The sequence below is a fragment of the Epinephelus fuscoguttatus genome, linkage group LG24 (assembly GCF_011397635.1).
Source record: "Epinephelus fuscoguttatus linkage group LG24, E.fuscoguttatus.final_Chr_v1".
Classification (NCBI taxonomy): Eukaryota; Metazoa; Chordata; class Actinopteri; order Perciformes; family Serranidae; genus Epinephelus; species Epinephelus fuscoguttatus.
In genome coordinates, this window is record NC_064775.1 from 3294950 (window position 1) to 3320255 (window position 25306).

The 25306-nt window shown below is 41.0% G+C and overlaps 1 protein-coding gene across 3 annotated transcripts in view; it reads right to left on the minus strand.

Annotated features, from left to right (window-relative positions):
* Window positions 1-540: 540 nt before the first annotated feature.
* Window positions 541-25306, minus strand: part of si:ch211-246m6.5 (von Willebrand factor D and EGF domain-containing protein) — a 43660-nt gene continuing 18894 nt past the window's right edge. The window contains exons 16-33 of one of the 3 annotated variants that reach the window (XM_049570145.1): window positions 25036-25150; window positions 21037-21308; window positions 20644-20863; window positions 20308-20445; window positions 14739-15209; window positions 14490-14660; window positions 11439-11815; window positions 10846-11359; window positions 10648-10743; window positions 10454-10549; window positions 8778-8873; window positions 8582-8677; window positions 8393-8488; window positions 8207-8302; window positions 6005-6100; window positions 3482-3577; window positions 3301-3398; window positions 541-1237 (exon numbers count right to left, since the gene is read on the minus strand). In XM_049570145.1, the coding sequence (XP_049426102.1) occupies window positions 1217-1237; window positions 3301-3398; window positions 3482-3577; window positions 6005-6100; window positions 8207-8302; window positions 8393-8488; window positions 8582-8677; window positions 8778-8873; window positions 10454-10549; window positions 10648-10743; window positions 10846-11359; window positions 11439-11815; window positions 14490-14660; window positions 14739-15209; window positions 20308-20445; window positions 20644-20863; window positions 21037-21308; window positions 25036-25150 (3165 nt within the window). In that variant the 3' untranslated portion in view covers window positions 541-1216. Of the gene's footprint in view, window positions 1238-3300; window positions 3399-3481; window positions 3578-6004; window positions 6101-8206; window positions 8303-8392; window positions 8489-8581; window positions 8678-8777; window positions 8874-10453; window positions 10550-10647; window positions 10744-10845; window positions 11360-11438; window positions 11816-14489; window positions 14661-14738; window positions 15213-20307; window positions 20446-20643; window positions 20864-21036; window positions 21309-25035; window positions 25151-25306 lie in introns of all 3 variants that reach the window. The other 2 variants (XM_049570144.1, XM_049570143.1) reach the window with 2 other exon arrangements.

The following is a 25306-nucleotide window of genomic DNA, read 5'->3' on the forward strand; positions in this document are numbered from 1 at the left end:
ACTCCCCCAGGTAGCCCTGGTGTTTCTGTACCGGGCGAGGTCGTTGATGTCCAAATATGCCAAGTCATCAAGGTCTTCTTGACGACCTGGGTACCTCCCGTTAGAAGTGTTTGGGCATGTCGCACTGGTAGGAGACCCTGGGGCAGACCCAGAAAAGTTGGAGGGACTACAAATGTCATCTGGCCTGGGAACGGGCAGATGAGGTGGGACGTTTGGGGTGCTTTGCTAGGCCTGCTGCCCCCGTGACCCGGCCCCAGATACACGGTTGAAATGAAACTAAGATGATCGTGCACGAGTTGTGTTGGAGTTTGTAAACAGATGTTTTGATATATTTAGATGTTGTTAAATGTGCTCCCCTTTGACTTCAGGGCATTAAGAGTTTTTTGGATTCTGCGTTCACTGTGGAGGCATGCTAGAAAAACAAAGTTTCCTTCACAAATTCAGCGTAACACAGAGTGTGTAACTGATACTCAAATGATCATTCGAATGGTGGAGTATTCCTTTAAACGAAATGATAGCAAGTCAAAACCTTTGAAGGATCTTTATTTGTTTTCTTACAAAACAGCCAATAAACATCGCTTTAATAACAAATAACATCGATTACACAGTGGTTAAGATATATACAGCAGGAAATATGAGACAATATAAAACAACCAAATAAATAAATACTCGTACAGAGGTTTGGGTTTGTGGTGTGGGACCTGAACATGAACATTTTTTTTACATCATAGTAAAAACTGATTAAAATAGCTGCTTGTGAAGTCCTGGTGAAAATGTGATGCAATGCTGGGATGCAAAATGGTGAGGTCATGATCTCCTGTCTGCAGAACGTAGCGTTGTGGAAGTCTTTATCTCTGTCAGTATCTCTGTTCATGAAATCTACCTGGCAACAACCACTGTAGCTGCAGATGTGTAGCAGAACTGCAGGACAAAGGTAGTTTATTAAGAAATAGCTGCAACTTCTAGATACTTCCTGCCTCTTAAAGCACAATGTCTCATTTTTACAGATGTATTTTTTGCATGTTATCACGTTATAAAAACCTAAACTTCCCCTGCTGTGAGATTATTTAGCTGAGATAGAAGCTTCCTCTGCTTTGTTTCCCAGTGATGAGACACTTTGGGTTTCCTTCTGTGCCGATGGCTCTGGTTCACCTGGAGGTTTGATCGCTGCTGGCTGGACTCCAATTGTTTGGTGTTTGTCGGCTGTGAGTGGGTCTCAACCGTGGGAAATAGGGAGCTGAAAAAAGAAGACAGTTTCAGTATGACTGATACAGATCCACAAATTAAAGACAAAGAATATTAAAAACACATCAAATTGGACAGATAAAATGTTTTTTATGTTCTAATGTTTATCAAGGTTCTGTGATGGTACATAAGGGCCATTGTAGGTTCAAAAAATAGGAAGCTGGGGAAGGTGGGTAATATTCCAAGACAAAAAGTTGTACATTTATGGAAAAAAAAAAAAACTCCTCACAAATTTACAAAAAAATATTTAATATTATCTGAGACTATAAAGTCGTAAATATATGAGAAAAAACAAACTCAGTAATTTATGAAAAACATTCGAATAGTCTCTGAAATTATAAAGTCGTAAATTTGTGAGAAAAAACTCAAATTCCTGAAAAAAAAAAAATCTTAGATATTCTCTGAGATTATACAGTCATACATTTATGAGGGAAAAAACTCACAAGTTTACAAAAAAATATCTTGAATATTCTCTGACATTATGAAGTTGTAAATTTACTAGAAAAAAGTTTAAAAAAAAAAAAAAAGTACCTTTAAGTCCCAAATTTACAGGAATAAAACTCAGATATTTATGAAAATAAACCTTGAATATTCTGAGATTATAAAATTGTAAAATTACAAAAAAACTCAGAAATTTACAAAAACATATCTTGAATATTCTATTAGACCATATAGTTTAAAATTTCCAAGAAAAAAAATGCAGAAATTCTTGAATATTCTGAGATTATAAAGTTGTAAATTTATGAGAAAAAAAAATCAGAAATTTACGAAAGAAATCTTGAAAATTCTCTGAGATTATAAAATCGTAAAATTATGTGAAAAAACTCAGAAATGTACAAAATTTACTAATTTACAAACATAAATTTACAGGAATAAAACTCAGAAATTTATGGAAAAAAATGTCTTAATATTCTCTGAGATTATAAAGTCGTAAATTTACGAGGAAAAAACTAACAAATTTACAAAAAAATATCTTGAATATTCTCTTAGACCACATAGTTAAAAATGTACGAGAAATAAACCCGCAGAAATTCTTGAATATTCTCTGAGATTATGAAGTTGTAAAATTACGAGAAAAAACTCAGAAATTTATGAATAAAACCTTTAAGTCATAAATTTACAGGAAAAAATGAGATATTGTCTGAGATTATAAAGTTGTAAGTTCATGAGAAAAAAAACTCAGAAATTTCCGAAAAAGAAAATCTTGAATTTTCTCTGAGATTATAAAGTTGTAAAATTACAAGAAAAAACTCACAAATTTATGAAAAAACCTTGAATGAGATTATAAAGTCATAAATCGTGTGCTGATTTGTGAGCACCAAGCCAGTTTGCTCCTGATCTGCAGCCTTTGTCGGGGGGTCTAAAAATTAGGGCCAAAGCCACGGTGGTGTGACCTCGGCAAAACACGCCGTCATAAGGTTCCCGCTGTGACGGGAGTGTAAAACTTTATAACTTGACCTTAAACTTTTTCTTCTTCCCCACATGTTCCTGACTTCACCTGTAAATCTGTCAGATTCTCAGATCTGCCTGGCTCCAGCACATTTCTCCAGATTTCTGTCTTTAATTTTAATAACGCATCAGAAGCCTGGATATTACAGAACTGCGTCGGTTTTGTTTTCAGTAACACTTTTATTTCTGCTCCAGCTGAAAACCAAAACAGAACTGGCTCTAATCAAACAGCTGGAGTTCTGCACATTGAAAGATAAAACCAAAAGACAGCGCTACAGTTTGCTTTGATCACTGCAGCATCCACAGACTGTCCATCCACAGTCTTTTCTTCACTGGGCCTCATCACCTGTCACCGGTCAGCTCATGAGACTGGACGCATTTTCACGTGTTTCCAGTTTTCTTCATGTGTTTCTGACTCATGTGTGCAAGTCTCAGAGCGGCTGGGAAAATGTAGCACTGAATTGTTTCTGCTTTCTCTCATGAAACCTGAATAGAAGACTTAACAAGCCAGGAAAGGAGCTTTTCCAAGTCTCATTTGTTTTTAAGTGATTAAAGTAGGGCTCCCTTTTCACTTCAAAATAACACTCCATGTTTAGTCCAACTTACCCTTCTGGAGCAAAGAGAACCGGAGTATCCGCTGCGGCAGGCGCAGACGTTCGGTCGCACACATCGACTGCCGTAAAGACACTTCTGTTCACAGTGAGCTGAGGAGTGACACGGAAACAATCAGCCAATCAGGACCCAGTTTTGCTGTTATTCTGAGGACACATTTTGGTGGGATACTCACGGATCTGACACAGCATGCCTTGCCAGCCCGGGGCGCAGTGGCAGGTGTTGGGTCCAACACACTCCCCGCCGTTCAGACACTTCTGCAGACAGCTGGCTGAGAGGCGACACAAGACTTTATACAAGTGCTGAACTCAGGTCACAAATATAACTGAAGACAAGACTTAAAGGAACACTTCACCCCCCAAACGACCACTTATATATCAAATTCTCTCCCTGCGAAAATGAGAGCGAAACTGTATCAAAATATCCGTTTACAAACTTACACATAACTCGTGCAGTGTAATTTAAGTCTCATTTATCCAGTTGTATTCTCAAAGATGTACTAATTAGGTTTTTGTGGCCAAGGGTCAAAGGTCAAGGTCACTGTGACCTTGCATCCATCTCATACTCAAATAAAAAACATCTCAAGTACAGCTTGAATGAATTTCTTCAAATTTGGCACAAATGTCCACTTGGACTAGCAATGAACTGATTAGTTTTGGTGGTCATAGGTCAAAGGTCAAGGTCACTTGTAAGGAGTTTATATCAGGACAGGAAGTGGATTCTGTCATCAAACACGAAGACCTGTAGTTGTCGATGTAATGGTAATTGAGAACGAAACAACTATTGTTATGCCATGGTCAAAGGCATTATGTTTTCAGGTTGTCCATCCATCTGTTTCATTCTCGTGAACGCAGTATCTCTTTAAATTTGGCACAAATGTCCACTTGGACTCGAGGATGAACTGATTTGGGGGTCATGGGTCAAAGGTCAAAGTCAGTGTGACCTCATTCGTCTCATTCTTGTGAATGTTATCTCAAGAATGTCTTCAGGGATTTTTTTTTTTCAAATTTGGCACAAACGTTCGCCTGGACTTGAGGATGAACTGATTCGATTTTGGGGGTCATGGCCCAAAGGTCAAGGTCAGTGTGACCTCATTAGTACTCTTGTGAATGTGGTATCTCAAGAATGCCTTCAGAGATTTTTTTTTTTTCAAATTTGGCACAAACGTCACAGGGATGAACCGATTAGATTTTGGTGCTCAAAGGTCAAGGTTAGTGTAGCCTTGCATTGTTCTCATTCTCGTGAACACGCTACCTCAAGTACACTGTGAGGGAATTTCTTTAAATTTGACACAAACGTCCACTTGGACTCCAGGATGAACTGATTAGATTTTGGGAGTCATGGGTCAAAGGTCAAAGTCAGTGTGACCTCATTCGTCTCATTTTTGTGAATGTTATATCTTAAGAATGCCTTCAGGGATTTTTTTTTTTTTTTGCAAATTTGGCACAAACGTTCCCCTGCACTCCAGGATGAACTGATTAGATTTTGGGAGCCATGGGTCAAAGGTCAAAGTCAGTGTGACCTTATTCGTCTCATTCTTGTGAATGTTATATCTCAAGAATGTCTTCAGGGATTTTTTTTTTTTTTTGCAAATTTGGCACAAACGTTCCCCTGGACTCCAGGATGAACTGATTAGATTTTGGTGCTCAAAGCTCAAGGTCAGTGTAACGTCGCATCTTGTGAACACGCTATCTCAAGTACACTGTGAGGGACTTTCTTTAAATTTGACACAAACGTCCACTTGGACTCGAGGATGGACAGATTCGATTTTGGGGGTCATGGGACAAAATCAAGACCAGTGCGGTCTCATTTCTGTGAATGTTATATCTCAAGAATGCCTTCAGGGATTTCTTTCAAATTTGGCACAAATGTTCACTTGGACTCAAGAACTGATTAGAATTTTGTGGTCAAAGGTCAAAGTCAGTGTGACCTTGACAAACATATTTTTGGCCATAACTCAAGAATGCATATGGTAATTACGACGAAACTTCACACAAATGTCGAACAGGATAAAATAATGAAGTGATGACATTTTTGTATCCAAAAGGTCAAACCTCACCAGGTGGGAGGGGCTAAGACGTGAGGAGAGGAGACGAGGAAAGGAATCAAGAGGAGTGAAACCAAATGTTGCAGTGAAGATCAAACCTGAGACTTAACAGACGCCTCCTGACAGATAACAGGCCGTGCACGTGATTGACAGGTGTTAAGGTGTCCAGTGATGATGAAGGAGGAGGGCGGGGCTAACACAGACTTCTCCCCTAAAAGTAAAAGCTTCAACAGATCATTCTTATCTGTGGCTAATCCTCTCTTCACTGATGTTCGTCTTTTAGGTAGCCGTTCCTTCAGCACTGAGCAGTCTGAACATCAGCCCCATAAAGCATGGCAGACATCAGAGCTGATGGTTTCCATATGGGAAGTGTCTCTGTGGGAAGCATCTGTCAGCAGAGAGCGTTCACGTGTTCTCATCGTCCCTGCTGCTGCATGGTGAGCTTCAGAGTAAGATGGCGCACTCTTGAGCCAATTATCAAACAACAAGCCAAACATTCTTTAATTCCAGCTTCTCAAAATGTGAAGATTTGCTGTTTTTCTCCGTTTTATTTCACTGTACACTCAGCAGCCACTTTATTAGGTACACCAACAGCTGATGCATCATGGGACCTGCACCGTACGAATCTGATTCTTGTATCGCGGCACTTACGTTTATCACATCTCTTTCCTCGCCAACCTGACGGGCAGTCGCAAACGTCTGGGCCGACGCACCTGCCGCCGTTCATGCACATGGGCTCACACACACCTGCAGAGAGAGAGTAGATAAAGGTGTTTTATTTTGTCATATTCTCCTTGTTTGTCATGTCTGCTTTCACTTCCTGTCTCTGTGTTTTCCCTCCACTCTTGATTGCCTGCCCCGCCCTGATGAGCTTCACCTGTCTCTCACTAGTGCTGCCGTCACCTCACCTGTGTTTGAACTGTGTCTTTTTCCCCTGGTGTTTAGTTTCCCTTTTGCTTTGGATGCATTTTGGGTTTCTACCTGTCGTCTGCATTCATCTGGACTCTTTCAGGTTGTTACCATCTTTGAGAATAAATCATTGCACTTTTCCTGCCTGCATTTTCATCAGTCAGTTCTGCACTTGGGTCCAAACTCTGACGGTTACAGGTGACTGTGTCATGTAGTGATGTCATTCAGTTGACAGAATCAGATCAGATTTTCTGATTTGATTTGAAAAATCTTTGGTAGAAAAGTCCTCTTAGTAAATAAAAAAAGAAGAAAAGGAGGAAAAAGAGATTTGAGTGAGGAGAGCAAGAAGAAGAAGAGGGATGAAAAACAGAACTAAGAGGATTAAGCAGTCATAAGTGAAGGAAATAAATTTGACAAATGCGTGACGGTGAGGACAGTAAACAGTAAAATAAAATGTAATTTAAAAATAATAATAATAATCTGATTGAAAATGTAATAACTTAACCAATACTGTAAAAAAATGGGAGAAAAAGTAATATAATTTTTACTGGTAATGTAATACTTTTTAAAAATTAAATATATTATTATTAAATATATATTTGATATTGATATATTTATATAAACAAATGATGACAAGGACAATAAACAAAAATTAAAAAAAAATAAATTAAAATTTTAATTTAACAATTTGATTTTAAATTCTAAAAGAATTAACCAAATTGAAAATGTAATAAACCTAAGTGACGTAATAACTTCACCAATACTGTAAAAAAAAAAAAAAATAGGGGAAAAAAAGTTATATAATTTTTACTTGTAATGTAATACTTTTTGAAAATTAAATATATTACTATTAAATATTTTATATTTGATATTAATATATTTATTTATTTTTATATATTTTTTTATAAATTTGACAAACAAATGATGATGAGGACAATTAACAAAAATAAAAAAAATTAATAAAATTTTTATTCAACAATTTAATTTTTAATTCTAAAAAAAATTAACCAAATTGAAAATGTAAAAAACCCAAGTGACGTAATAACTTGACTAATACTGGAAGAAAATAAGAAACAAATGTCCTGACTGATATTGTCATATTTTTTACTGATAATGTATACTTTTAAAAAAATTTAATATATTATTATTAAATATATATTTGATAGTTATATATTTATATATTTTTATATAATATGTATTTTTCATAAATTTGACAAACAAATGACGATGATGACGATAAAAAAAATTAAAAAATTAAATAAAATTTTAATTTCACAATTTAATTTTTAATTCTAAAAAAGTGAACCAATTGAAAATGTAATAAAACCAAATGATGTAATAACTTGACCAATACTGAAAAGAAGAAAAAAAAAATGTCCTGACTGATATGGTCATAAAATCTTTACTGGTAATGTAATATTTTTCAGGTGGGTGATTTTTTTTTTTTTTTTATATTATTTCTCTATAAAATATATTTTTGTAAAGTATAAATGCAACTTAATATATTACATAAAATATATTAATCACTTAAATATAAAATATATTTTAAAACATTTAATAGGTAATACTACTACTTGCCATCTGTTGTAAATTTCCGATTCTACGTAATGCCAAGAGTTGACATTTCCAAAAAAAAAAATCTGTGTCAGATGTTCATGTTTTCAGTCGGCTAACATGACAGTAACAGCACTATACATTCTCTGTACTTGCACACTTTACATTTCAAAGAACTAGAATCACCAACTCGTGGAAAACATGTACGCTTCACACACATCTTCCCATCATCAGTGTTGAATAAAAATGACCCATCTTAAAGGTTTTATCATCAGTCAGGACATTTTATGACATTACTGGGTTTCATTATATTTTCATTCAGGTTGAGTGAACTTTTTGTTACATTTTTAGGAAATCGTTATGCTATACGAAGGAGGGAGGAAGACTGACTTTTCTCGCATCGGCTCCCGGTGTATCCGTGCAGACAGGAGCAGAAGTTGTTCCTTATACACACACCGCTGTTCTTACAGGGAGGGCTGCAGACAGCTGGACGAGGACAGAGAATAAAGAAAATATTGACAGAACTGAAGGGTTAGCGTACTCTGTCTGATCAGTAATACTCCCTTGTAAAGTTACCGTTCTGACACTGTGCTCCGTAGAAACCGTGAGGACAGTCGCAAACATTCGGCCGGACACACGAACCTCCGTTGAGACACACGGGAGAGCAGAGAGCTGGAGAGAGAGAGGAGAGCATCACTGAGAGGTCAGTACACACACACACACACACACACACACACACACACACACACACTAAAACACACTCACCAGTCTCACAGGACAGTCCGGTCCAGCCTGTCGCACACAAGCACTCATCTGGAGACACACACTGGCCCCCGTTGTGACAGTGACGGCTACACACCACTACAAAACAGTATCGTCACAGTCATGACACTTAGAGCTTTGGAAAGTAAATACAATTAAATGACTATAGAAAACAGAAGATCCCAGTAACTGAACTCACTGGTCTCACATCGAGGTCCAACAAACCCGTACGGACATGAACAGGTCTGCAGTCCCACACAGGTGCCTCCGTTTTCACATGGTAACCTGCACAGAGCTGCACAGATGCATTGAAAGTAGTTATAGAACAGTTTATTTGTAAGCCATCATAATCATCGATCACCTATGACTGTAACTGAGTTGTGAAGTGACACTTTCTACCGTGAAAAATCACCAATAAAAGCTTTTCAACTAAAATCTTCACAACAGAATATGTTGGAATATGATCCAAAATCAGGGAGATTCAACAACAACGATTACTGGTTTCCCTTTTGTTAGCATGTAGCTACATGTAGCAGTGCACTTGCAACTGGGGAATGACTGTAACGGAGTATAGCGGCACTTTCTACCATGAAAAATCCCAGATAAAACCGTCTAAACCAAGCTCCTCACAACTAGACATGTTCCAACAGGAGTTTGTTACAAAATCAGAAAAGAATGATCAAAAACAGTAACCAAGATTACGTCTATCTCTGACGTTAGCATGTAGCAGTGTACTTGAAGCCGGAGTACAGCAGTACTTTCTATCATGATAAATTGCTAGGAAAATCTTGTAAACCCAATTCATCAGAAGTAATCCAATCCAAAATCAGGGAGAAATGACCAAAATCGCTAATCAAGACTATGTGTTTCCCTGGCATTAGCATGTGGCTACATGTACCAGTGTTCTTGCAGCAAGCAAATGACTGTAGAAGAGCAGCACTTTCTATTGTGAAAAATCACCAATAAAAGCCTCTAAACCAAAATCTTCACAACCAGACATATTCCAATGGTAATATGAACTAAAATCAGAAAAACATTAACAAAATCAGCCATATATTTAACATCTCTCTCTGATGTTAGCATTTAGCTACATGTAGCAGTGCGCTTAAAGTTGGAGTAAAGCAGCAGTTTCCGTCGCAATAAATTGCCAGTAAAATCCTCTAAAACAAAACCTTCACAACTTGACATGTCCTAGAAGGAAACTGATCCAAAATCAGGTGGAAATTGACAAATTTGAAACGAAGATTGCAAGTTTCCCTGACGTTAGCAAGTAGCTACATGTAGCAGTGCACTTGCAGTCGGGGAATGGCTGTAACGAAGTATAGCGGCACTTTCTACCGTGAAAAATGACCAATAAAACCTTCAGAACCAAAGTCTTCATAGCCAGACATGTTCCAAGAGAATTATGATCCAAAATTGGAAACCGAGATCTTTCTCTGATGTTAGCATGTAGCTACAAGTAGCGGTGTGCATAAAGCCGGAGTATAGCAGCACTTTCTGTTGTAATAAATTGCCAGTAGAATCCTCGAAACCAAAACCTTCACAACTGGACATGTTGCATAAAGAATCTGATCCGAAATCAGGGAGAAATTTACAAAATTGGCAACGTTTCCCTGACGTTAGCATGTAGCTATATGTAGCCATATTGTAAACACTTGCAGTAGCATGCCTTGAGCAGATGACCATATAAGAAATCAATTGCGATGTGATGTCATCTTGTTTTGAAAGTAGAAAAAACATATATTATTAAAAAAATTATTAAACTATTGCTTTCTGAAATTAATTTGTAATATTATGGGAAAATTTAGATGTTTGTAGACTTATTTTGAAAACCAGTGTGCTGAAGAGTAACTGGGAAAATGAGGCTAGCTTTACCTTCCTGACAGGTTTCTCCATGAAACCCTCTGGGACACTGACACACACCCGGAGCAATGCACACCCCCCCGTTCACACAGTCCGGCTCACAGATTGCTGTGAAAATATGGACAAACAAAAATAACAAATTAAAACATCGATATGACAACCCAGAGAGAAGTAATATCTACAATATAAGCCATTCGTGTGTTTACCTGTCTGGCAGTCAGATCCAGTGTAGCCTGGTTTGCAGCGGCACGTGTTGGGCCGAGCACACTCCATGTTCCTGCCACATGTATGCCTGCAAACAGCTTGAAAATCCGACAGTGCAGATGTTAAATCTGTGTAAAGGTGACGGATGTTCTGCACTATTATCAAGTGTTGACGACATTGTTGAAGACATGAAGCCTCACCTCGACAAGCTCGTCCATCTCCGGTGTATCCCACAGGACACCTCCCGCAGCGGAAACCCTCGTCCACGGTTGGTTCACACGGGACACCAGGAAAGCACGGCCGGTCGGCACAGGTCGTCGCATGTTTGTCTGCTGTTGTACCACTCCTAAACCCTGGCTGGATGGAGGTAGCTCTCTGTAGTGGGGAGCTGTACGCCGTCTTGGCCGGTGTTGTGAGAGGCAACGCCGGGACCACCTGTGGCAAATCTGGGCCTTCGGATCTCGTCTCACCCTCATCTCCATCTGCGGAGAACTCTGACTCAGACAGCGAGTATGACAGAGCGGTGAGGGCTGCTGTAAGTGGGAAGGCATGTCTTGGAGGGGTCCAGGGTTTGGCGTGGGTGGATACCATGGAGTTGAACTGGGGCTGGGTTGTCTGTTTGGACTGCGCCACTTTGCCAGACTGAGTGGATATGTGAGGTGCGGGCAGTGTTACCTTAGATGGTGTGACACTGGTCAACGCTCCTTGAGACTGCTGGGAGGTAAACACAGAATGAAGGTGATTGGATGTTCTTGCTACCTAAACATCAAGACGACACAGTACAAAAACTCACCTTGGAGACCGTCACTTGAGGAACCGTAAACTCTCTGGAAACAGTCGTGCTGGATCTGGTGTATGCCCTGGCATCTGTTCTGAGGTTGCTACCGTGGTGGGTGATGTGAGTATTGAGGGCGCCGACTGATGTTCTGGGAACATCTCTTGAACCAACAGTGACTGCCTCTCTCCTCCCCGTCCCGCCTCCCCTCCCTGAAGAAGGAACCTGGCGTGGTGCGTTGTCTCGGTTCGCTCTGGTGACGGACCAGGACAGGTGTTTGATACCGTGCCTGGTGGGCAGGTTGGGCAGGTGGAGCTGGGAGACTTTGCTGCTGCTTCCATAGGGGGATCGGCCAGTCTTGCTTACTGTCTGCTGCTGAGGAAGGTGATTGGATGCTGAGGAAAGACAGGAGGTGACATCAGTGCCTCGGGCAAATTAACCCCTCCCCCCAGACAGTTATTGTCCAGTCACAGTTTAGTTCTCCACTAGGCTTGGGGCAGTACTTATATTTTCATACCTTCATACTCGTCTGAGATTCACTGGAGTATACGGTATGACTTAATTTTTCTGCAGCGTTACCGACTTAAAATATGCCGCTAACGTTATCCCCCCCACTTGAAGTCACCATATTTGCAAGCTCAGCCACCTGTTCTACCACTGACCCCTGGTGGCACCTGATGTGCACTGCATACAGTACATCCTCAATAAAGCCTCTCCATATGAGTTTAAAAGAAAGATGAACGTCTGTATTTTTTTGATGGTATAGTCGGGATTTCTAAATACCATGGTATACTGTGATACCACCCAAGGCTAACCTCTACAGCGCATGTGATTTGGTCTGTAGTAAGAGCTATGCTTTTTATCCTTTCTAAAATCAACAAGAATTAGCGCCTTGTGGTTGTATGCCTCCACGAACCACTCAAATTGCTGTTGCAGTTTATATCCATCACTGTGAAAACATAAATGCTTCATACCCGACAGCACAGAAGATCTATACAATCAGCACAGCTTCAAGATTAGAGTCTCTGATTCCGTATCTGGCCAACTGTCTCCCCTTCTGTTCCTGAGATATGACGTTAAATAATGGACAGAAAAGTGTTTTAATATAGGACACTATGATGTCACAGTGAAGCTGACCTTTGACCTTTTGGATATAAAATGTCATCTTTTTACAATGATATCCCATTTGACATTTGTGTAAAACTTTGTCATAATTAGCATGTGTATTCTTACGTTATAGCCCAAAAACACGTTTTGTGAGGTCACGGTGACCTTTGACCTTCAACCACCAATTCTAATCAGTTTATTCTTCAGTCCAAGTGGACGTTTGTGTCAGATTCAAAGAAATTCCCTCCAGGTCTTTTTGAGATATTGTGTCCACAAGAATAAGACAGATGCACGGTCACACTGATCTTTGACCGCTGACCACCAAAGTCTAATCAATTCATTGTTTAGTCAAAGTGAACATTTTTGCAAAATTTGAGGAAATTCCCTCAAGGCGTTCTTGAAATATCACGTTCACAAGAATGTGACAGACAAGGTGACAATGACCTTGACCTTAGACCACCAAATGCTAATCAATTCACTGTTGATTTCAAGTGGATGTTTGTGCTAAATTTGAGGACTTTCTTGAGATGTGACCTTGACCTTTGACTACCAACTTCAAATCAGTTCATAATTAACTCCAAGTTGACATTTGTGCCAAAGTTGAGGACATTCCCTCAAGGTGTTCTTTGGATATTGTGTTGTGACGAACAGGGTCACAGTGACCTACGACCACCAAATTCTAATCGGTTCATCGCTGAGTCTAAGTGGATATTTGTGTCAAAATTTAAAAAATTCCCCCGAGGAACTTCTTGAGATATTGTGTTGAAAAGAATGAGACAGACGAGGTCACAGTGACCTTTGACTGACCACCAAAAACAGATTGGTTCATCATTAAGTCCAAGTGGACGTTTGTGCCAAATCTGAATTTAAAAAAATTCTCAGTGTTCTTGAGATATGGGTTCACAACCATGAGATGGATACAAGGTCACAGTGACCATGACCTCTGACCAAAAACTTCAAATGAGTTAATCACTGAATCAAAGAGGATGTTTGTGTGACCTCACACAACATGTTTTTGGCCTTTACTATCGAATTAATGCCTGGAGGGAATAAACTTGGCACAAACCTGACCTTGTGTAACCTTGTGTCCATCTCAGTAACACCTTGAGGGAATTTCTTCAAATTTGGCACAAACATTCACCATGCATTCTTGAGATATCAGCTTCACTAGAATGGGATGGACGGACAGACAACCTGAGAGCTGAAAACAGTAGTGCCTCTGGCCGCACACAAGCAATTTACAAGATTCTTGCTTTTAATTTAGTCAGCTGAGGCAGTGTTTAGCGTTAAGTGCATGTGTGCTGTGCAAAAATAGGGAATAATTATAAAGTTGAAAGTGTGAGATGAAGGAAATCTGTTTAAATATCAGCGTGAGGACCAAATAAATAGTTGAGAACATCTCTCCAAGCAGTGCAAACTGATTTAAACAAGCCATGTCTTGTTTGCGGCTTCTTGATTCATCTGCATTAACACTTTGTTCTGCTTTGTGCCTTCCCAGATCAGCACGATCCACAGTAAAGAGGTTTAAATTGGAATGACTCTGTCTCCTCTGAGTAATTAGGACCCTCTGCTCCCCTCGTGAGAAAACAACGTTCAGCAGTCTTCTGTCGAAACTTTGCGGCCGGGCGCTGACTCAAAAAGCCAAGTACCAAAGGTGGTTATTACATCCAGGCCGTCTCCAGCCACTCAAACTGATTTATCCGCTGTAATAAATGGCGTTCCTTCCATCCAAGAAAAACACATAAAACAACATCAGGAAAACCAGAACATCATAAGAACAGAATAAAAGATCTTTAAAGTAACCCACAGTGTGTAGGGGGAGATTTCATATTACTGACAGATGTTTGCATTAAATCTGGATCTTCATGTTTGTTAAAATTCATGTACGCATTCTTTTATTTTTATTCGGATTGTATTTTATGTGAATGCAGATGTCATAACTAGGTGTCAAAAGTCCCTTACCTTCCTTCGCGTTCTTCATGCACACACGTCCGTTGCCGTGAAGGCCAGGCGGGCAGCGGCCACACACATATCCGACGTGCGGCGGCCTGCGGTTGATGCATTGAACCCCGGGGAAGCAGGGCCTGCTGGCACACGTCGCCGACACATTCACAGCCAGAGACTGACCAGATCCTGAAAGACACAACCCAGAAAAAAAATTAAAGTTTCTGAACAAATAAATACAGTTGGAGGACACTGTTGAAATCTTACCTGAAGCTGCACTTCCTGATGGTTGGGCTACAGTGGAGGTCTTGGCAATAGCGATGCTGATTTTGGGCTGATCAGGCTTTACTTGGTCTGGTATAATTCCTGAGATGTTCTTGAAAGTGTTAGTTGAAGATGGGTTAAGTTTTCCTTGGCCTTTTCTCAAAGCATCAGTCTTTGTTTGGGTCACAACTGGTGTTGCTGCTGTGACGCTCCGGTTAGTGTCTGCCTGTGTGAGCGCTGGGTTCAGGCTCATTCCTGGAATCCGTCCCCATGTGGGGGTCTTAGTTTGCGATCGGTTCAGGTCAGTCCTTGGAACTGTCCTCCCCGCCTCAGCCCTTGTCTGCGGGGAGCTGCCACTTGAGGTCTTCCGGAACGTGTCTATCTTTATTTTGGGCGGTTGCAAAAGAACATCTGGTATCCTGTAGTCCGTCGTACGAGCAGCAGATGTGGGGGAGATGGGGACCGGCCTCACGACTGCTGTTTGAAGAAAAACACAGATTATATTTTGGATTGCCATATAATTCAATTCTAGGACACCCACATTGCAAGGAAACCAAATGCAAAAAGGAATGGAGGAACATACTGAGGATGAAACAAATAGAAATCACAGGAAGGAAGAGTCAGCAAAAAAATTGGAAGGGTCAAAGTCTTTTTTTTTTTTTTTAATAAGACAGATGCTCAGCAAGAGACTTTCGGAGCCAGTTTGTGTAAAGATCTCAACGAGGCATGACTACCACTCAGCCTATCAACACATTTACAAGCCACGAGCGTGGCAGGAAACACTCAGTGATTGACGTCGACATGCTGCAGACATGGCAGCAAGTCAAACAAACCTGACTCTGATTTGTCCTGCGTTGGCTCGGCCAACATTTCCTGCTTCGATCTGATACAACAGAGGCAGATTGAATCATCACGAAACTTCAGAGTCTTGACTCTTGTGACTCGACTTTACTTCTGTGTGGTTATCCAACTTTTGATTAATTGGTTGGTTGCTGTTTCCAATTGTTTTGAGAGACATACTGTTTATCGCTGTCGTTTTGAATAGCATATAGTTTACTATCGTTTGTTCTTACCCTGATTCTAGTTTGGGTTTTCAGTACACACTTTGAGACACTTGCAATTAAGGGCTTGGAAATACACCTCCAGGACTGGTTTATAGAATTTGATTTTACTTAGCCCTGACTCATGCTTTTGACTGCAGCCCTGATGTGAAGGGCTCAGTAAGAGGTCAAATAAGTGAAACCAAAGTCCCTTTGCTGGAGAAGATAAGAGGGCTGAAGAGTAAGCAGAGGAACAAAAGGGGTGAGGAAATCCAAGGACCTGTCCTCAGGAGTGTACCTTTACAGAGCTCCATAAAAATGACACACACTACATTAGTGACAGTAATTTACGCTGTGTGCTTTGCTGTGAGCCAAATGTTCCATTAGGGATGATAGCGTCTTGAAACATACACCTCGGTTTGATTTTTAGCCTGCTTACACGCCAGGTTTTGAGGGTCTTTGATTACTCAAAGGACAACAGTGGAATGGCAAGAAAGCCGCAACTCCATTGACATTTACCGTAGAAAGTCCCAATGTAAACACAAACGCTGGAGATTATTTGCAACTATTATTCAGCCCAGGTTTGTTTAACAGGCTTAAATGCTAAATACACAAGTTCCAATGCACTTGCTAGAAAAGAAAAGTGTTGGCAATGTACATCACCATGGATACCTTGTATTTGTGCGGATATATTGACACTTAAGGTTTCTCAACAACACTGTGGTTAACGTGGTTGTGCTTAGGCACAAAAGCCACTTGGTTATGGGTGGGGAAAGATTATGTTGTGGCTTTAAAAAAAAAAATTTGGGGGGGCTCAAATGTCACTTGGAAACCCCGTAATGTGTTGTTAAGAAACACCCAGGTCGGCCAGAAGCAATATCTCTCATGTCACAGTTTATTCAATGTTAATTTCCCTGTGTGCCCCAAAGCATGTTTGCTGGGCCTGAAATTGGACAATAATCTTTGCTCCAGATAACAAGATGCTTGACGATGCCGTTCTTAGTGCCTTTTTCGGGCTTGTTTTGCTTATATTCTTGAAGCAGCAGTACAACAACAAATTTGTTCTGCTAATGCTTCGTCTGTTGAGGAGGAGAAGGGAGGTAGAAGACTGTGCTGTGGCGACTGTCCAACTGCTCTATCTCAGCTCGTTGCTATGCGCGCTATATACGTCATCGCGCCAGAAGGACAAGGAAACGAGCATGCGCAGAAAGACCAGAATGAACTTAAAGAGGAATGAGTGTATACATGTGCGAGAAGTTCTTTCATTGGGAATTAAAAACAGAATATTCCAGCCCCTTACATCGGATTGAATTTTCAATCGCATTGGCCATTTTCATTCTGAATTAGGTGTTTACAAGATCACTTTTAATAGGAATGAAAAGGGAATTAAACTGTCCGTGTGAACACACTCAGTGTCTGTACACTACAACAGTATCCACAGTTTAAAAGGCTTGTACATAACAAATGTATGAGATGCAATGTATGTTACGTAACATTCTTAACGTCACCCTTGTATCCCCCTGCCTCCATCTTTTTTTTTACCTTTCTTTTTTTGGTTACTGTGTTAAGTCTAAAAGAAAAAAGAAACACTCAGGTTTGGTGCCACAAACACTGGTGGAAATGCCGCAAAGGGTTGCCGAAAACCAATTAGTGTTTTTTGTTGGTTTCAAAGCTTGGCACATCTCACCAAGGTGACGCACCATCCGCCATCCCGTTAACGTTTATACTGTACATATGAAATGTGCAAATGTAACATATTCTTGGTTTGCAGAAATGTACAGTGCTACCATCTTCTTCTGGCAATTGGGTTGCAAGTTCTGCACTTATCTGGCAAGCGACTCAAAAACAAATTCCACCATCGCCTTGTTGAACTTTTTGTGCAGCAAATCACAAACTTTGTTCTCTTTGTCAACCTGTCACCGCAGCTAGCGGCAAACCAGGTAGGGCTGCCCCCGACTAAGAATTTTCCTAGTCAGCCAATAGTCGTCATTTAGGGCCATTAGTGGACTAGTCTCCTGCATGTTTATGATATTAATTTAATGATTAAATGATATATTTTGGTGGTTTGAGTTGAAGGTGTGAGAAAGAATAGTATCAGTAACATTACAAAGAAATACAAACCGTACTAATGAACCTTCATTAATATAGGCCTATATTTTATCTCCAAGTGCACGTCACACACTGAGCGAGCCGCCTGTTAATGACGCTGTGGGCTAATGGGCATGTAGCTACTTTTATGTTTCAGATGATACGTCGTGTTCAGGACTAATTAAACAAGGGACTTATTAGCGATTAACCTTTTTTTTGGCAGAAAGTAAGAAAACCACCTGCTTTAGCTTAAAACAAAGTGTGTCTGCAACTAACCACTGGCAAATACAATTAAAACCAACTTTAACAAGCTACATATTAGCTCTAGTTTGGAAAACAAAAGATTCTTAGCTGCTGGGAGTTGTGAAGCAGCTGCAGACATGCAACACCAGGAGCTTTATGAATATCAGACGTATAATTTTGTATCACAACTATTAGTGTTTACTGTGTGAATTCACGTCTGTACATATGCATGTACACAAACATGATTAGTCGGAAGCAGCTTTTCCCTCCCGCAACGGGCTGTGTTTTCAAAGCATTAACTCCAGTTAGCACTCACTGCAATGCAAAGAGAGCACATGGAGGGAGGCGGCGGTATCAGCTGCCATCAGCCATCTGGTTTCCATTCAGCACTGTATCCCTGCTGAGTGTTCCTCGGAGACGCATGGCTGTGACAAACAAATTCACCTTCATGCTCTGGGCAGTTAGCTGATGCTCTTACCCAAAGGGATTGTGCAACAGCAGAGATATCTCACATGCAAATAATTGCATAGAAAAATAGATTTTTATGTGTTATGCAAGACCTTAAAACTACAGAATGGCTGCACACTTTCAAAGAGCAGCAGTATCTGATGAACTTTTTAATGAGAGTCAGGTTTGGGGGTAGGAACTATCTCATATCAGCATCAGAACCCGGCTGATTGCGAAGTTAGTTTTGTTTTGCACGTATGTGTGTACAGTTCCATGGAAAGTTATTTTATCATACCAGTCTTAAATTCATGTTTTTGTGAAAACATTAGCAATAGTTTCAAATATTTTTTACAAGTGCATCGGAAACTGAGGGAAACATCTCACCTATTCTTAACAAAACAGTCTTAAAATTGAATATATGTGAAAGTGAAATCATTTGTTCAGACTGACATCTGTTCAGTTTTTTATCATCCCATAAACCTGAGGAGAATCTAATGTTCTCGTTGTATTCACATGACGTAATGGTCAAACTTTGTTTTATGTTCTTTGGCCGTCAGATCGAACCTGACACTGAATATCTCTTCAAATTATTATTGCTTTTTAGTTGTTAACTGGTACGTTTCTTGACAGCAAGTTGTGGTAAGAACACAAACAGGTTATTCATTGCCTTGCTTAAAAGTACTTTGACAAGATACAGTATGTGCTGCTGCTGTTTCACAAAGCTGCAGCCTTCAGGCCTAAAAAATGAAGCCAACGCATAAGTGCCAGAAACTGCAGTTCCTCTAATGGCCACACGAGGGTGGCTCCAAAAGAAAGTAGTTTCCGAAAGAGAAATAAACATGTTTACAGCCTGGTACAAAACAGTTTTGGTCTCTACGGCTAATTTCAACATCCATGACAACTGTAAAGGGGGTAGCTTTATATATAACTCACCTATTTAAATGTTATTAAGGCTTAAAAGTACGCATGACGTGAGTGACAGGTGGTTGCTGTTTGTTGACAAGTCGCAACCATAGCGATAACATAACATAGCATAACCCCAAATTCACAGAGTATTGGCGTGATCATAGCTGTCAAAATTTCAGGTTAGGTTCATGAAAGGTAATTGACCCTTTGCTAAGTTCCGCCCCCGGAAGCAGACTGGCCAATCATAACGTAGCATCGTAGCTAGCTTGTAGTCCCCTAGAATCATTATTTCATTTTGTTTTAATGCCTGTTTTTGCTAAGGAATATTGCATGAGCATTATCACAGTTTACCATAGCTGTACTTTGCTAACCAAGCTAGCAGCTAGCGTTAGGATTATCTTATCCCCGTTAACCATAGCTGGAAGTGCACTTTTCTAACCAGGCTAGCAGCTAGTAGCTAGCTAGTATTGGGGTAATCTCGACCCTCTTGTCCAAATTTTTGCTGCGTTTTTTAATAAATAGAACTAATGAGCTTGTGTTTACGACATGGGAAGTTGTGCACATGGAGTTGTGAAAATTTCCACTTATAAGGTCATGAATGCCAGAAGACGGGGGTGTCCATACAGACTCTTCTCGTGGACGTGGTAAATGCGACCCCATTTGAATGCAGCAATGGTCACTTGTGGCTCCAAAAATCCAAGATGGCGATGGTCAAAACACCGACCTATAGAGTTCACAAACTGATTGTTGACGTCACAGTGGCTAAGTCCATTTCTTTATGGTCTTATTAATATATGAAAATTGTCTTAGCAGCCGTCCTGATAAAAATGCAGTGGGCTCATGCTTACCTGTGCATATTGTCCCATTACCCACCATGCCTGTGGGGCATGGCCCGCAGCCATAGGAGCCGAAGCTGTTGATGCACTGGACTCCTGGGAAGCACGGCTTCCTTTCACACTCATTGATGTCTTCCAGGCACGTTATACCTGCCAAAAACACACACACAGCGAAATAGTTTGTGCGATCATAAACCATAACTGACATGACATTGATCCTCTACACCTGCAAATACGTGATGCCAGAAGGGCTTGACATAACCTGCTTTCTGTGAGCTTCAAAAATCAAAGGCTCTATTTTTGTGGATTCAGGTAGATGGATTTTAGTGGCTTTCACCAACTTGTTACCTCTCAGTCCCACAGGACACTCGCACCTGTACCCACTGGCTGTGTTAATACACTTGCCAACTGCGCAAGGGGCCGACAGACATTCGTCCACATCTTCGTTGCAGAGGTCGCCTTGCCTACCCTCAGGACACACACACAGGTAGTTCCCACTGCCTGCTGGAAAATTGACGTCCGTTACACAGGTACCTCCGTTCTTACACCCACATGGCACCACGTCAATCTGTGTTACAGATGGGAAAGAAAGCGACACTGCTGAGGCATTGTTATCCTCCCACTTATGCCGTACTGTGGGCGTTAATGTCTCCTAAAATTAAGACCACATTTCCCATAAATCCTACAGTCTCCTGCACCTTTCCCTCTGATCGTCCTGATCTCTCCCTCTGCGGCTCTTACCTTCACGGTGGAGGTGCTCTGGGCGTTGCACTCGTCTGACAGCGTGAAGCGAAACAAGCTACTCGACTGACGCCCCTCCTCCTCAGGAAAAGATGGGACCCTCCAGATAAGAAGGCCGGCAGGGGAGAGGACGGCACCCTTTGGCCCCTCCTCCAGCTGGAAGAGGAGTGCCGAGCCCTCGGGGTCTGATGCTGCAAACTGGAAGACAAAGTTCTCCCCGGCAAATGTCCGCAGGGCGCTTTGAGGCTGGTGGAAGGCCGGCGGCTCATTGACTGAGGGCAGAGGAGGAAAAACGTGTACAAATACCACATACTTTCAACAACGATAGAATTACCGCCTCTGCAAAACCGTCAAGTTGCCATTACAGTTTCCATCCATGTCTGTGAAAACATGGATGCTTCACACACAGAAGATCTATACAGTCAGCACAGTTTCAAGATTAGAGTCACCAATTCAGTATCTGACCAAATGTCTCCCCTTCTGTTCCTGAGATATGACGTTAAATAATGGCCAGAAAAGTGTTTTTGCAGAACGCTATGATGTCACAGTGAAGTTGACCTTTGACCTTTTGAATATAAATTGCCATCACTTCATCATTTTATCCTGTTAGACATTTGTGTGGAATTTTGTCATAATTAGTGAATGAAATCTTGAGTTATGGCCAAAAACATGCTTTGTGAGGTCACCGTGACCTTGCCCTTCGACCTTTGACCACCAAGTTCTAATCCATTTACTCTTGAGTCCAAGTGGACGTTTGTGCCAAATTTGAAGAAATTCCCTAAAGGCCCGCTTGAGATATCATGTGACCTTGACTTTTGACTTTTAACCACCAAATTCTAATCAGTTCATGTCTGACGCAAAGTGGATGTTTGTGACAGATTTTTTTAAAAATTCTTGAGGTATCACATTCACAAGAATGCGATGGATATAAGGTTGCGGTGATCTTGGCTTTCGACCAGTTCATTGCTGAATCCAGGGAAACATTTGTGCCAAATTTGAAAAAAGTTCCCTCAAAGCATTCTTGAGATATCATGATCATGAGAGTGAGACAGACGCAAGGTCAATGTGACCTTTGACTACCAAAGTCTCATCAGTCTATTCCTGAGTGGAAATAGATGTTTGTGCCAAATTTGAAGAAATTCCCTAAAGGCCCGCTTGAGATATCATGTGACCTTGACTTTTGACCTTTAACCACCAAATTCTAATCAGTTCATGTTTGACGCAAAGGGGACGTTTGTGCCAGATTTTTTAAAAATTCTCTCGAGGTGTCCTTGAGATATCACATTCACAAGAATGTGATGGATATAGGGTTGCGGTGATCTTGGCTTTTGACCAGTTCATTGCTGAGTCCAGGGAAACATTTGTGCCAAATTTGAAAAAATACCCTGAAGGCATTTTTGAGATATAACATTCACAAGAATGAGACAGATGAGGTCACAATGACCTTGACCGCTGGCCCATGATCCCTAAAATCTAATCATCCTAATGAGTCCAAGTGGACATCTGTGCCACATTTGAAGAGATATTGCATTGACGAGAATGGAACAGATAGACGGACAACCTGCAAACATGGCAATAGTTGTTCCTTTCTTAATTACCATTACATTGACAACTACAAGTCTTAGTGTTTTATGACAGAATCTACTTCCTGTCCTGAAATAAACTCCTTCATGTGAGCTTGCTTTGACAAAAACATTCCTCCAGGCTGTTCCTGGTAGAGCCATTGTAAACACCCATGTCCATATCTGGAGGTGTTTCCAGCTTTTCTTTCCAAACTGAGCTCTCGACGGCCATGTTAACCAGATCATGTAGCATCCACTTCCTGAGATCACGCTCTCCCCCACAGATGTTCAACAGGAGGAAAGTGATGATAATCCCAGGGAACACCTGCTCAGCATGATGGTCATATGTTAAGAAACTGATTAATACGATTATTGCTATTACTGAATTCCAAACCTCACAGTCTAGAACTACGTCGGGCAACTTGGTGAGATACTTGCATGCCATTGCAGAGTACCATTGTTGTTGAGAAACCTTTTAAAATTACTGCCCTGAGGAAATTCAGGTTTTAATGTGGGACTAAACGACGTGTTATCCTGCGCATTTATCGCAGTGCTCAGCTATCAAAGCCTCACTAAACTGACTTGTGTTTCGTTGAGTGTGACTAAGAATGACTGTCAGTCTGTGTAGCCGTAGTAACAAACCATGTGATTTACCCCCGCTGCTCCCCTCTGTCTCAGAGTGGTGAAGCGACAGGTCAGGGCATGCTGGGAAACCTAAACCTCCGCTCCTTTGATCTACTAATGGGGACAAACAGGACCACAGTTGGACAGCTACCTCGCTAACAGCCAACCACGACTGTCACGGCAATCATGCAAGAAGATAAATGCTGTTCTCCCTGTAATTCATCATTAGTGGGCTACAAGCTGAGACAAAAACACCTCCTGGAGGTCTGAAACACTGGTTCCCAACCCAACCCCTAACTAAGTGAGATATTGTATGGATTTCATATTATATTCAGTGCATAACAATCATAACAAACCCACCCTGCCTTTAACCTGAGTTTATTTTTTTGTTAAATTTTATGTCTTAAATAGTAATCCGAACTTTTAAAATAGCAATTTTATTCAGTTTTCTTCACAGAAATCAACAAAATGCTGAGATATAGACCAACTGTTCAGGCAGCTCACATCCCAGCTCCATCAGCTGATCTCAAGCAACTCAATCAGCTGATGGAAGGGAGTCAGCTGATAGATCACATGATTCCGTTTCTATGCAACCAACTGGCGAATCTCATTCAGGGCGCCCTATTTAAACTGCTCTGGCCTGCCTACTGTTGCCGCTTCCTCTGGAAGCTGCTTTGCAACCTGCCTCCACCCCAGCTCCTCCTTTTCATGCTGTGTCTGACTTATCAATGTCATTTGTCACTGATGCTGCCTTAGGCTTTCCATGTAGGTATTTGGAGAGAGGTGTGCTCTCTCTCTGCCGTAAGGCTTTACAGGTAGGCGTGTAGAAAATCTTTCCACGTAGGCACATGGAAGGGCAGAGAGGTGTGCTCTCTCTCTGCCATAAGGCTTTACAGGTAGGCGTGTAGAAAATCTTTCCACGTAGGCACGTGGAAGGGCAGAGAGGTGTGCTCTCTCTCTGCCACATGGCTTTCCATGTACGTGTGTAGAAAGTCTTTCCATGTAGGCATGTGGAAGGGCAGAGAGGTGTGCGCTCTCTGCCTTAGGCTTTCTGCAAAGACCTAGGAAAGGCAGAGAGGCCCCAGAACAGCGCCATACCGCCAAATATGATAATGCAAATGGAAATAAAGTTTTCTTTGACTAAAGTTGTCCAAACTTAAATGTACTTTCTAAAAGTTGTCTTACATCCTAGTGGTGTTTTGGCAACTCCGTCTAGGGGTCAGGACCCCCAAATATAATAAAAATAAAAATAAAAATTCGCTGTATGTTTAGGATTTCCCATCATTGATCACTGATATTTAGAGAGAAAGCAAGTTGCAGCAAGTTTGGAAACCCTGAGGGGTGAGTGGAGACGCATTGCCCATCTTTAAATACAGGCGACAGGACAATCTTGTCCACATATTTTTGGCCATAGGGTTTACTTATACTTTTTATATAAGTGCTGTGTCTCCATATTGAATATTTCCATTCATACACTTCCATGTAGTACACTGTGTAAACTATGCACTTAAGAGTTTCATGGTCCCCACCCCTTCTGCTACATAACCGAGATGGTGACCATTGAGGGTGAGAAGTGTCTCGTGTTCCACGCTCAACTTTTTGACTGTTATGAGTAAACAATCCGAATTAATGACATAAAAAGACATAACAGACGTGCACATCCCAAAACTCTTTAAGGCAGGTGCTGGACGAAAAGAAAAGCCATAACACCATAGCTCCCTCAAGAGTTTTTTGCCTAATAACCTGTTGACTATTTGGATTCACCAAGGGCAAATTATGTACGGTTCTGTTGATGACGGATCTCTTTTCGTACCTTGATTCACAGACCAGGTGAATTTGGAGGTGTCGGGGTCACAGAGGAGGCAGGGGCTGCTGGGATTGGAGTCTCCCTCTGCGAAACACATCCCGTCGATGTTACACGTCCTCTCCTGGCGACCAGAAAGTGCAAAAGGTTTGTTTGCGTACTTATATTTACAACACTGTTTAAAAAATGCCAAAGCAGCTTCCAGAAATTACAGCAATATAAACATATTTCATCAAGCTGTTTATTTTCCTTCAGTGGGTTTCTCTGGAGGAGCCAGGTA